General features: G+C 37.8%; 1 protein-coding gene across 1 annotated transcript; it reads left to right on the top strand.

The window, feature by feature from the left end:
* The first annotated feature begins 2,974 nt into the window (after positions 1-2,974).
* On the top strand, positions 2,975-4,516 carry ascl1b (achaete-scute family bHLH transcription factor 1b). Its single transcript, XM_046840691.1, has 2 exons — positions 2,975-3,704; positions 3,979-4,516. Exon 1 carries the CDS (start codon positions 3,126-3,128, stop codon positions 3,696-3,698), a length of 573 nt encoding a protein of 190 aa, XP_046696647.1. The 5' UTR covers positions 2,975-3,125; the 3' UTR covers positions 3,699-3,704; positions 3,979-4,516.
* The last annotated feature ends 5,133 nt before the right edge of the window (positions 4,517-9,649 follow it).

Below are 9,649 nucleotides of genomic sequence, written 5' to 3'. Positions count from 1 at the left end.
TGTGTTACCCTGAACAGGAAAAGTGGATAGACAGACAGACAGACAGACAGACAGACAGACAGACAGACAGACAGACAGACAGACAGACAGATAGATAGATAGATAGATAGATAGATAGATAGATCATTTTTAATTGTTGATAAGTAAAAGGAATTTTCTCTACATAACAGTTGCTGTATATCAAAAACATTTTACTCACTAAACCACTGAATATTCACAGGATAATATTTGTTTTTCTCCCCCTGGTTGCATGGTTGTGAAGGTGTCTAATCATACCACATAGATCTTATTTTATTTTATCTTACATTAAAGCAGTGTACATAGTAATTGTTCATTGGTACAAACACTAATAAAGTGTCTTTACTTTCTCTTTTTCAACTCAGTAATTCTCATCTCAAACTCAGAAACTTAAATGCAGAGAAAAAGAAAAAAGGGAGTATTTCTCAATTCACTTTAAAGGGAGGAGAACATGAATGGTATAAAATCTCCAGAATGAAATATTCCCCTAGGAAATATTCTTATTTTTTCCTTTTTTAGGCTCGTCAGTGGGTCACTGAGCCATGATGATGTAGGTATTCCTGCTGTATATACTGTATCTAAACATTCATTGACTTCCAAACATTTAATAATCTTTTCTTCGTTTATAAAGATTTTTTTTTACCTCCATATTCATCTTTTATGTAATTGTGCATAACTGGAATCAACCCTTTTTGTTCTTAAACCTTACCAGGGCAGAATTATTCTAATAAATATTGTACCTTTACTTTTGTAAGCATTTATAAAACCCCTTGATACCGTTGTAAAAAATAGAGTCGCACGGTTTATTATGCAATTCACTATTTCTTTCTTATGCTTTGTGTAAAAAGTGTCAAATTTGCATTTCTGGAATCACCTGCATTTGCATTATTGACTATAAACCAGTTGCATTGCTGTTGCCGCTTTATCTATTATTAATCGATGGTTATTGGCGGTTGAATGAATTCTGCGTTTCTGCTTAGAAATTACGATATTTTTTTATTAAATATGAAAAACGTGCAGGAAAATGGTGCAAGCTGTTTCTTCAGGGACTTTGTAATCCTTTTAACCCTGTCATGGCTGATCTGGCCTTAATCTACTGGTGGATGATCATAGTTCTGTAGTTAACTTGTTTAAAATTCTAATTTATCCACATAAGAAGGTTGGATAATATGGATTAACAATCAAATATATGGAAATTACAATCAAAGCTGCTCCCAGTGAACCAGTCACCATAATACACACTGCTATTACTGTTTAACTGTGCAGTAATAACAATAACAAAGTATCTTAATCAACACGTGCAGTAACAGAAATTTTATAGACCGTGCATTATAACCTGTGTGCAATATTACCTGCATTAACTAATTACTAGTGATCGCTTTATTTTTCTTATTTGTATTTATACATTGGGTTGTATATAAACTGTATACTATAGTATTTATCTATTCTTTTATATATTTGCATTTAATTTTTTCTTTGCTGCTCTAACAGATAGATTTCCCCACTGTGGGACGAATAAAGAAATATCTTATCTTATCTTATCTTATCTTATCTTATCTTATCTTATCTTATCTTATCTTAAAAATGCTGCCAAATTAGACATTTCCCATCACTCAGCCTGTACCATCAAAGCTGCATTCAGAATGTAGCTTTTCCTTTGGCATGTACATGTGGTGTATCTTAAAACAGCTTTTATTTAAAACACATAAAAAAAAAAATTACTGGGTTAAAAATAACCCAATTTGAAAACCTAATGGTGAATGAATGAAGTCAGGGATGGTGTAAATCAGTAAGGGTGGAAATGTTGACCCAGATTGTGGGTAATAATGAGTACATTCCCGCGCTGTATCCAGACACCCCCTGAGGTTTTATATATACGTTGTGTACGACATTTCTTTGTTCAATATAAACACAAAAGAAACTTTTTAGGCTGTGCTTTTTCTGCCCACGCCCATTTAAACATGATCATTCAATATCATATTCATTTTAAAACCAGGAGCAACAAGTATCCACAAATATAACCTGAGACAATGTGACAATACTAGCAAGAAGTACAAGTTAGGGAGGAATGTAGCAGCCCAAAAGTATTAAATTGAATCTGTGAATATAACACTGGAAAGTCCTGTCCTGATCTTTCATTATTATTTATTACAAGTGGCATCTTTTTTATCACTGTAAGTTCATACTGGCTTTCAAGATATTTTCTACAGAAATAGAAAGTTTGGAATAATTTCTAATTCAATATGAGCAAAAACTTACATTACTTTGTATGTGTATCTTTTTCTTCACTTACAACCTCTTGTCCTTGCTGTTCAGGTCTCCTTAGTATCAGTAGAAACCTGCAGCCAAAGCATCCTGACCCTGTTCCCTTTTCAGATCCGTTTCCCAAAACCCAATGTGCTCATTATAAAGCCAAATCCAAGTCATGTGCTAATAAGGTTGCAAAAACAAAACAAACAAACAAACAAAAAAACAGCATTGTTTGAGTGTTTTAAGAAGATAAAGTTTGTTGCGTTTATTGACCTCAAATTCAAAGATTTCCAGGAAAAATATCATAAAGATGAAAAATGAAGCATGGTGGCACCACAAAGAGAGAAAAAAAAGATACATGCAAGCAAGTCAGAATTGCTGTTAATAAGAGGCAAAAGCGTGCCCACTGCAGCTTCGGCCTTAAATGATGAGGAATTCACTTCCGACAACACTGATGACGCGTCCCCCTGTTTGTCCGGCTCGTGCGCTGGCGGCGCCGAATAGACTCTTTTGAACTCGTCCAAGCCACGCGCCCGGCTCGCGAATCCAGCGCCGGGGGAGCCGCTGAGTGGAGGGCGGAGTCTGCTCCGGTGGAGCGTGCGGCTCCCGGGGGGTGGAGGGTGGAAAAGAGGGGGTGGTGGAGGTGTTGGTTTGGGCCGTGTGCGTGTTGAAAAGGGACCGCGTGTCGCCCGTCACTTTCACATCGGTCGTTGAACAGGTGCCACCAACATCCAAGGAAAAAAAAAATCCAACCCGCGTTCCGGTCGAGCGAGTCGCCACGCGAAAGGCACGAGAGCGACGCATAGCCACATAGTCCTATTCGATCTGTCTCGCAACTTTTTTTTTTTTTTTTTTACATGCATTTAAAGGAAATGGAGATCACAAAGAGTCATTGCGCATACCGTGTCCAGGACAGCTTTGCGCCTCTGGAGAAAGCTTCGCGCAGTCCTGAGAGTTCGCTGCTTAAAAGGCAGCGATGCGGCAGCCCAGAGCGCCTGAGGTGCACGCGCAGGCTGAACTTTGGAGCTCTTCATCATCTTCACCATCAGCAGCAGCAGCAGCAGCAGCAGCCGGTGGCCGTGGCCCGGCGCAACGAGCGCGAGAGGAACAGGGTGAAGCAGGTCAACATGGGCTTCCAGACTCTCCGGCAGCACGTGCCGAACGGCGCTGCCAACAAGAAGATGAGCAAAGTGGAGACGCTGCGCTCGGCCGTCGAGTACATCCGTGCGCTCCAGCGGCTCCTGGACGAGCACGACGCCGTGTCCGCCGCGTTCCGCCGAGGCGTCCTATCTCCCACGGTGTCGAGCTCGTGCTCCGCCGGACCTGAGTCTCCGCGCTCCGCGTGCTCCTCAGACGACGGCGCGTACGAGCATCTAAACTCCGAGGAGCAGGAGCTGCTGGACTTCGCCGCTTGGTTTGACGGCTTCTAGCCACAGGTGAATATAAGAGTCCTGTTCCAGCTGTGCGCTTTTCCAACAGCTGGAATTGTGCATGGCATGTCTGCAAGCAAAACAAGCATTCAGAGTATAATTAAAACGTATTTTATTTGCATTTTTATAAATCGATTTTAGTTGTAAAGTAGCAATAGGGCTGAAGATGATATCTCAAGTACACTAATGCCATTGCAGCACCTCTCACATTTGTGTTGCATCTCCACTTTAAATGATGCAATGCGCAAAACTAATACATTTCTTTTTTTCGTTGCTCCAGGTGTTTCTGTTGCTGTTCTGGTGCTGAAAAGAACAGCGGATTATCCGGTGATCCCGTCTAGACTGCGCGTTCAACCAAAACGCCGCGCATGCGCGTGGAAAGTTTTACCCGTGCTCTTCAGCCCAAAAAGCCCAGGCACCTGCCAATGTGATTACCAGAACATCAGGAGAACATGCGTGGCCAATATAGACTTTTACTCAGAGACTTTTAACTTATATTATATATATTTTTTTCGTCCAAATGAACGCAAAGACCTGAGAATCAATAAAAAAATGCGCATTGCTGCGTTGTAGAGATGAAAAACACTGGTGCTGGTAGAAGTGCACGGGTCTCAACACTGAATCTGCATATGTACAGGCAGAGAGTGAGTTGTAAAAGAGTTTGCATTCACATTACACCAAGGAGTGAGGGTTTTTTCTTATATGTTTTGTATTTTTTGTGTGCACTTGCGACTTTTCCTACAAATCTGTTTATATGATTGTTTTATATAGAGAATGCTTATTTTATGTACAATAAAGATGCTATTTATTCAGAAACATTTGTATGATTGAGTCACTGTCAAATTACATCTCAGGAAGACTAAAATACAGGATAAATACAATTGAAATATCATTTATGGATCTCAAACCTCAGACTTTATGCACAAACTAGGACAACTGGATAAAACTAATAACAATTAAAAATTAAAAGTCAGGAGCATCACTGAGGAAAACATTTATTTGCAGTGATGCTCTGAATGAGCAAATCATGTTTTAATCTTTTCTCCAAAATCGTTGCTTGATATTTTGAAATCAGACACAATTTTTTCCAGTGCATTGAAATACAGTGGATTCCAAACCAAATCTAATATGCATTCAATAAAACATCTAAGCTATCAGTGTGCTGCATTCAATTATGACTGGGTGCTATTGATTTGGGGGAGGTGGTGGTGGTGGTGGTGATGGTGGTGTTGGTGGGTGTTGGTGGGGGGAGTTTATCAGCATCTCAAATCACTTTCACTGGCCATTTGTGAAAATCATTCATGCTGGTCTGGCATTGGCTGACATTTCAAAAGGAGCCACTCTGCATCGTGTCAGCATGGTTTAATTGATGACACAATTTATTACGCCCCAGAAAAGTGAGAGCTGACTGGGACACAGGAAGGGCCAACTCAGCCTTGAGATACATGGCCTCACCAGTTAATTTTTAAAGAGACAACAAAAAGTTGAAGTTCAAAGCAATTTACAGGACATGAATAGCTTTATAGTGTGACCAATCTGTCTGGAAAAGGCAGACAGAGATGGTGAATAGAAGAACACTAGAAGTCTGATATTGATAAACTGTTTTGGAAGAAGTCCAAGCTGGCTTCACATTGGCTTTAAGTGTTTCGCTTTCACTCTTTGCTTGTATGTTTTGCTTTTGGCTGAATGCCCACAATAAAAGAATAACATTATGATTCAAGGACCATGAAAGTGACAGTAAGCCTTTTATGAAAATCTCATGTCCAAGTGTTAATATGCTGCATAGAAAATAATTTGTGGGTATGTTTATGGTTATATAAAATATAAATACTGTATATTTCATGAAGAGTTTAAAAAGTTTGCTTGGAACTTTTGTAATGGTACACATACTCATAACGAATTCTTTTGGTTCAGGGCTTTGGGTTCGGTATCCTTTTTGACGTGCGAAACAGTCGACTTTTTTAGCGAATTTTATTATTATTATTATTATTGTTATTATTATTATTATTATTATTATTATTATTATTATTATTATTAAATATGAAAACATATACAACAATGACAGGAGTATAAATAAGACACTCGAGTCAGCTCAGTGTCACTGTGGCTACTCACTCTATACTGGAAATAAGTTTTTTTTTTAACATGCATGAAAATGATAAAAATATCCGTAGTGGATAGCGGCTAATGCTAGAGCTAATTCTAATGCTTTTATGTCCAGCTTTAAGAATTTCTCTTAAAAGAAGAAAATTCGAACGATTCCACATGTCGAGGAAGTGAATGAATGAAGGATGGAAGAAATTAAGACATTTGTTAAAGTATGATGAAATGAATAAAACAGTTAAGTAGATCATATCTTTAGAAAATTCAATATTAAATGTAAAACACTCACACACACACACACACACACACACACACACACACACACACACACACACACACACACACACACACACCTGTGTTACCCAAATAGGGTCTAAATATTGTAAACTATTTTATTAAATTTTTCCATTTATTTTATTTTATTTAATAAATTTCATTTGTGCCAATTTAATTGATTACTTGATTTATTCATTATAATCAAAAAGTGTTTATTAATTAGATTCATTGTATTTTATGTTTTATATAATATGATAATGATATTATTTAATTTTTCAATTATTTAACCAAGCAGGTATTTTTATTTCAAATGATTTAAAATGTAAATATAAACTGCGTTAATAAAAAAAACGACAAGCAATTTTACATTTTGCAATTCTTCCCCCTAAACGTATGGAATTTGTACCGAACTGTTACTCAAAAACCGAGGTACGTAACCAACCTTGAATTTTGTGTACCATCAACAGTGTATCACAAATGCAACATTTTTGTATGTACTATATATATAAGTGACCATAAAATTAAATTCCCAGTCCACATTTAGTCCCCCATTTGCAGTTATAATAAAATCCACCCTTCTAATAAGATGTTCCACTAGATTTTGGAGTGTGCATGTGGAAATTTGTGACACAAGGGTGTTAATAAACCCAACTTCCAATGTATGTGAGGTGAGGAGGCCTGGGGTTTCGTTCCAATTCATCCCAAAGGTGTTCAATAGGGTTAAAGGTCAAGGCTCTGTAGCAGGACATTCAAAATCTTCTACTGCAATTGATGTAAACCATATTTTCATGGGGCTGACTTTATTCACATGGACGATCTCAAATACATCCAGAGAAATCCTGTACAAGTGTGTGCCTCCAACTGAAAAAACAAATGACTGGAAAAGTTCTATCTATCTATCTATCTATCTATCTATCTATCTATCTATCTATCTATCTATCTATCTATCTATCTATCTATCTATCTATCTATCTATCTATCTATCTATCTATCTATCTATCTATCTATCTATCTATCATCATCATTTTCTGTTATTTTCAATCAGAAAATAAGCGTTTATTGTTAACCAAGTGTGTCCCAAGAACACCAGTCAGTGACATCAAACTCAACTACAAACTCCACAGGGCAAGAATGAAAGTAATACAATCCACTGTTTAAAAAGCCAGAGAGCAGAAATCTAGAAGCTGCACCGAAAGATCATCAGCAAGAAGATTGGAAGTCACAAATGAAATATTCGAAAACACACACAACAAAGGATTTTATCAGAAGGAAAAACCGGCAGAAACTCATTCACTTTCACTTACTTATCTTTTGACTTATCTGTTCTAGGCGTTTGCTTAAAAAAGTTGGGTGGTCTGACACAAAAGGTCCTGTGTTCTATGTTGTTTGACACAACTAGATGTAAACACCAGGTAGTGAAAGCTGAAATTCGAAATTCTTGCTTCACCTTCATCTTTTGATATCAAAGCCAAAAGATTTCAATTCAAAACAGCTTTGCCCTTCCAAAAGTTTTGAAGGAGACTTTTTACACTTTCTTATTCAGAGAAAAATGACACATATGTTTGGGTTGGCAAGTAGGATGTTTTTAAATAAATGCTCTTTACAATTGTCATTTACCGACCCTTTGCCTACAGGATGATCCCATTCTGTGTAAACGCTAGAGACTGTTTGCAATTCCTAGGAGATCACTTGTTTTCCACACGTTTGATGTGAACATTCGCTGAAGCTCTTGACAAGTATCTGCATGAGTTTTGTGCATTGTACTGCTGCTTCATGAAATAATGATTGGATAACTGCATATATGAGCAGGTAAACAAAGAAGTGGACAGACAGAGCGAAGAGAGAGAGAGAGAGAGAGAGAGAGAGAGAAAGAGAGAGAAATAGTGTGTGTGTATGTGTGTGTGTGTGTGTGCGCACACGTGTGTATGATGTACACTTATGTATATGCAAATGTAATCATTTGCATTTTTGTGACTGCGAAAAGTTTGAAAGCCCTTTTGCCAATACTCAAACCTACAACACTGAATAGTCTTTGCATAAGTGACACAAAAGCACTTTTGTGCAAAGGGCTGCACCATATTCATCATGTACTGTCTTCGAGCAAATCAGATCGGTTGTTTCATGCTCTTTGAAGTTGCTCCAAAGCAATGTGCAAGTGGCTCAGTGATGGCTAACTTCAGCTTCTGCTGCCCATTTGCAGCACTTGGAGCAGGGGGTCGCTTTAATCTGTGAAAGAGTAAATTCATAAAAACGCTGCTCCTATGAAAACAATCAGGCTGATTGACACTACTTTACAGAGGAGCAAACAATGAGCTGATTTATGCCTGATGCCAAATGAATGAGACGAGCGTGGGTTTCATTCAAACAAATTTTAATCTCTTGCTCTCCCTGCATGCCTTTCTTATAGACTGTCTGCACTACCTCTGTTTGTCCCCTCCTCCCACCCTCGGTGCTTTATTTGAGTGTGTGTGTGTGTATATACGAGGACATTCTATTTTGGCAGAACAACTAATTGTGGTCTACCAGACAGGGGCTGGTGCTTTTCTTCCATTGAAAGTTTCATTATGGATGGAAACTGGAGAAAATCGAAAAACAAAAGCTTTTGACTTGTAATTAAAAAATTCGAGCATCTTAGTTTTCTGACTGCTGGTCATCCAGCACATGATCTAAACCAAGCACCGTATCTCTCGGGTGTTTACAGCACATTTCTTCATTTGCCCATTGCAGGAATGCCATGTTCTGTACAAACACAGTGCTAAGAAACCTTCTTGATTTTGTGATTTTTTTTTATGCATCACATGACAACCAATATTTGCTATTCGACAACTCTTTTGATTCTTTCTTCTCCTCTCTGTCTACTACACACTCTCTCATTATGTTGTGTGATTGTGTGCAGAACAGATGATTTATTCTCACTGACTGTGCATGCTAAAAGCGGCCTTAAATTACCCACGCACCCTCCTCGCACGCTCCTTTCTACACACAATGGCTGATAGTCTTGGATCAGGGCCAGTTTTAAACCCCCCCCTCAGGCATAACTAACCTTCCTCATTGCACTCTAGTGTTCAGGCCTCAATAGCAACTCCAAAGTAAAACTTACTAAAATAAAGTGGAACATTTAGAATTCTATAGGCAGAAAAGCAACAACGAAGGAAAAAAATGAGATGCCGAACGGACCCTTCTTCTTTAAAATACAATAAGATCATGACCAACAAGTGGTTATTTTAATTTATTTTTTTTTTTCGATTCATTGCAAATAAATACAAGGGTAGATGAATGTTCTGGAAATGAGTAGTGTTTTTCAACAGCGTGATATCAAAGCATATATGAGTAAAAGCAATAAAAACATATATGAGAAATAAAAAAATGAAAAAAAAAATTGAAAAAAAAATTGACTTGAATTTCAAAATGACTTGAGCAAACATCTTAAAGTGTCTGATTTGAGTATTTGACTCATGTAGGCTCAAAGATGCACTGGTCCTCAAAACCAAGACACATATTAGTAAAAGCCAAATTTTAAGGATTATGGACCTTGACATATGACCATGACCAGCCATATGCGGTTCTTTTCC

The sequence above is a fragment of the Silurus meridionalis genome, chromosome 26 (genome assembly GCF_014805685.1).
Source record: "Silurus meridionalis isolate SWU-2019-XX chromosome 26, ASM1480568v1, whole genome shotgun sequence".
NCBI classification, from domain to species: Eukaryota; Metazoa; Chordata; class Actinopteri; order Siluriformes; family Siluridae; genus Silurus; species Silurus meridionalis.
Note: the sequence above shows the minus strand (reverse complement) of the source record. Positions and strands in the feature narration are given on the sequence as shown.

What these genes read in the sequence shown, in the direction of transcription:
- ascl1b (XM_046840691.1), top strand. Translation starts at nt 3,126, where the DNA reads ATGCATTTAAAGGAAATGGAGATCACAAAGAGTCATTGCGCATACCGT.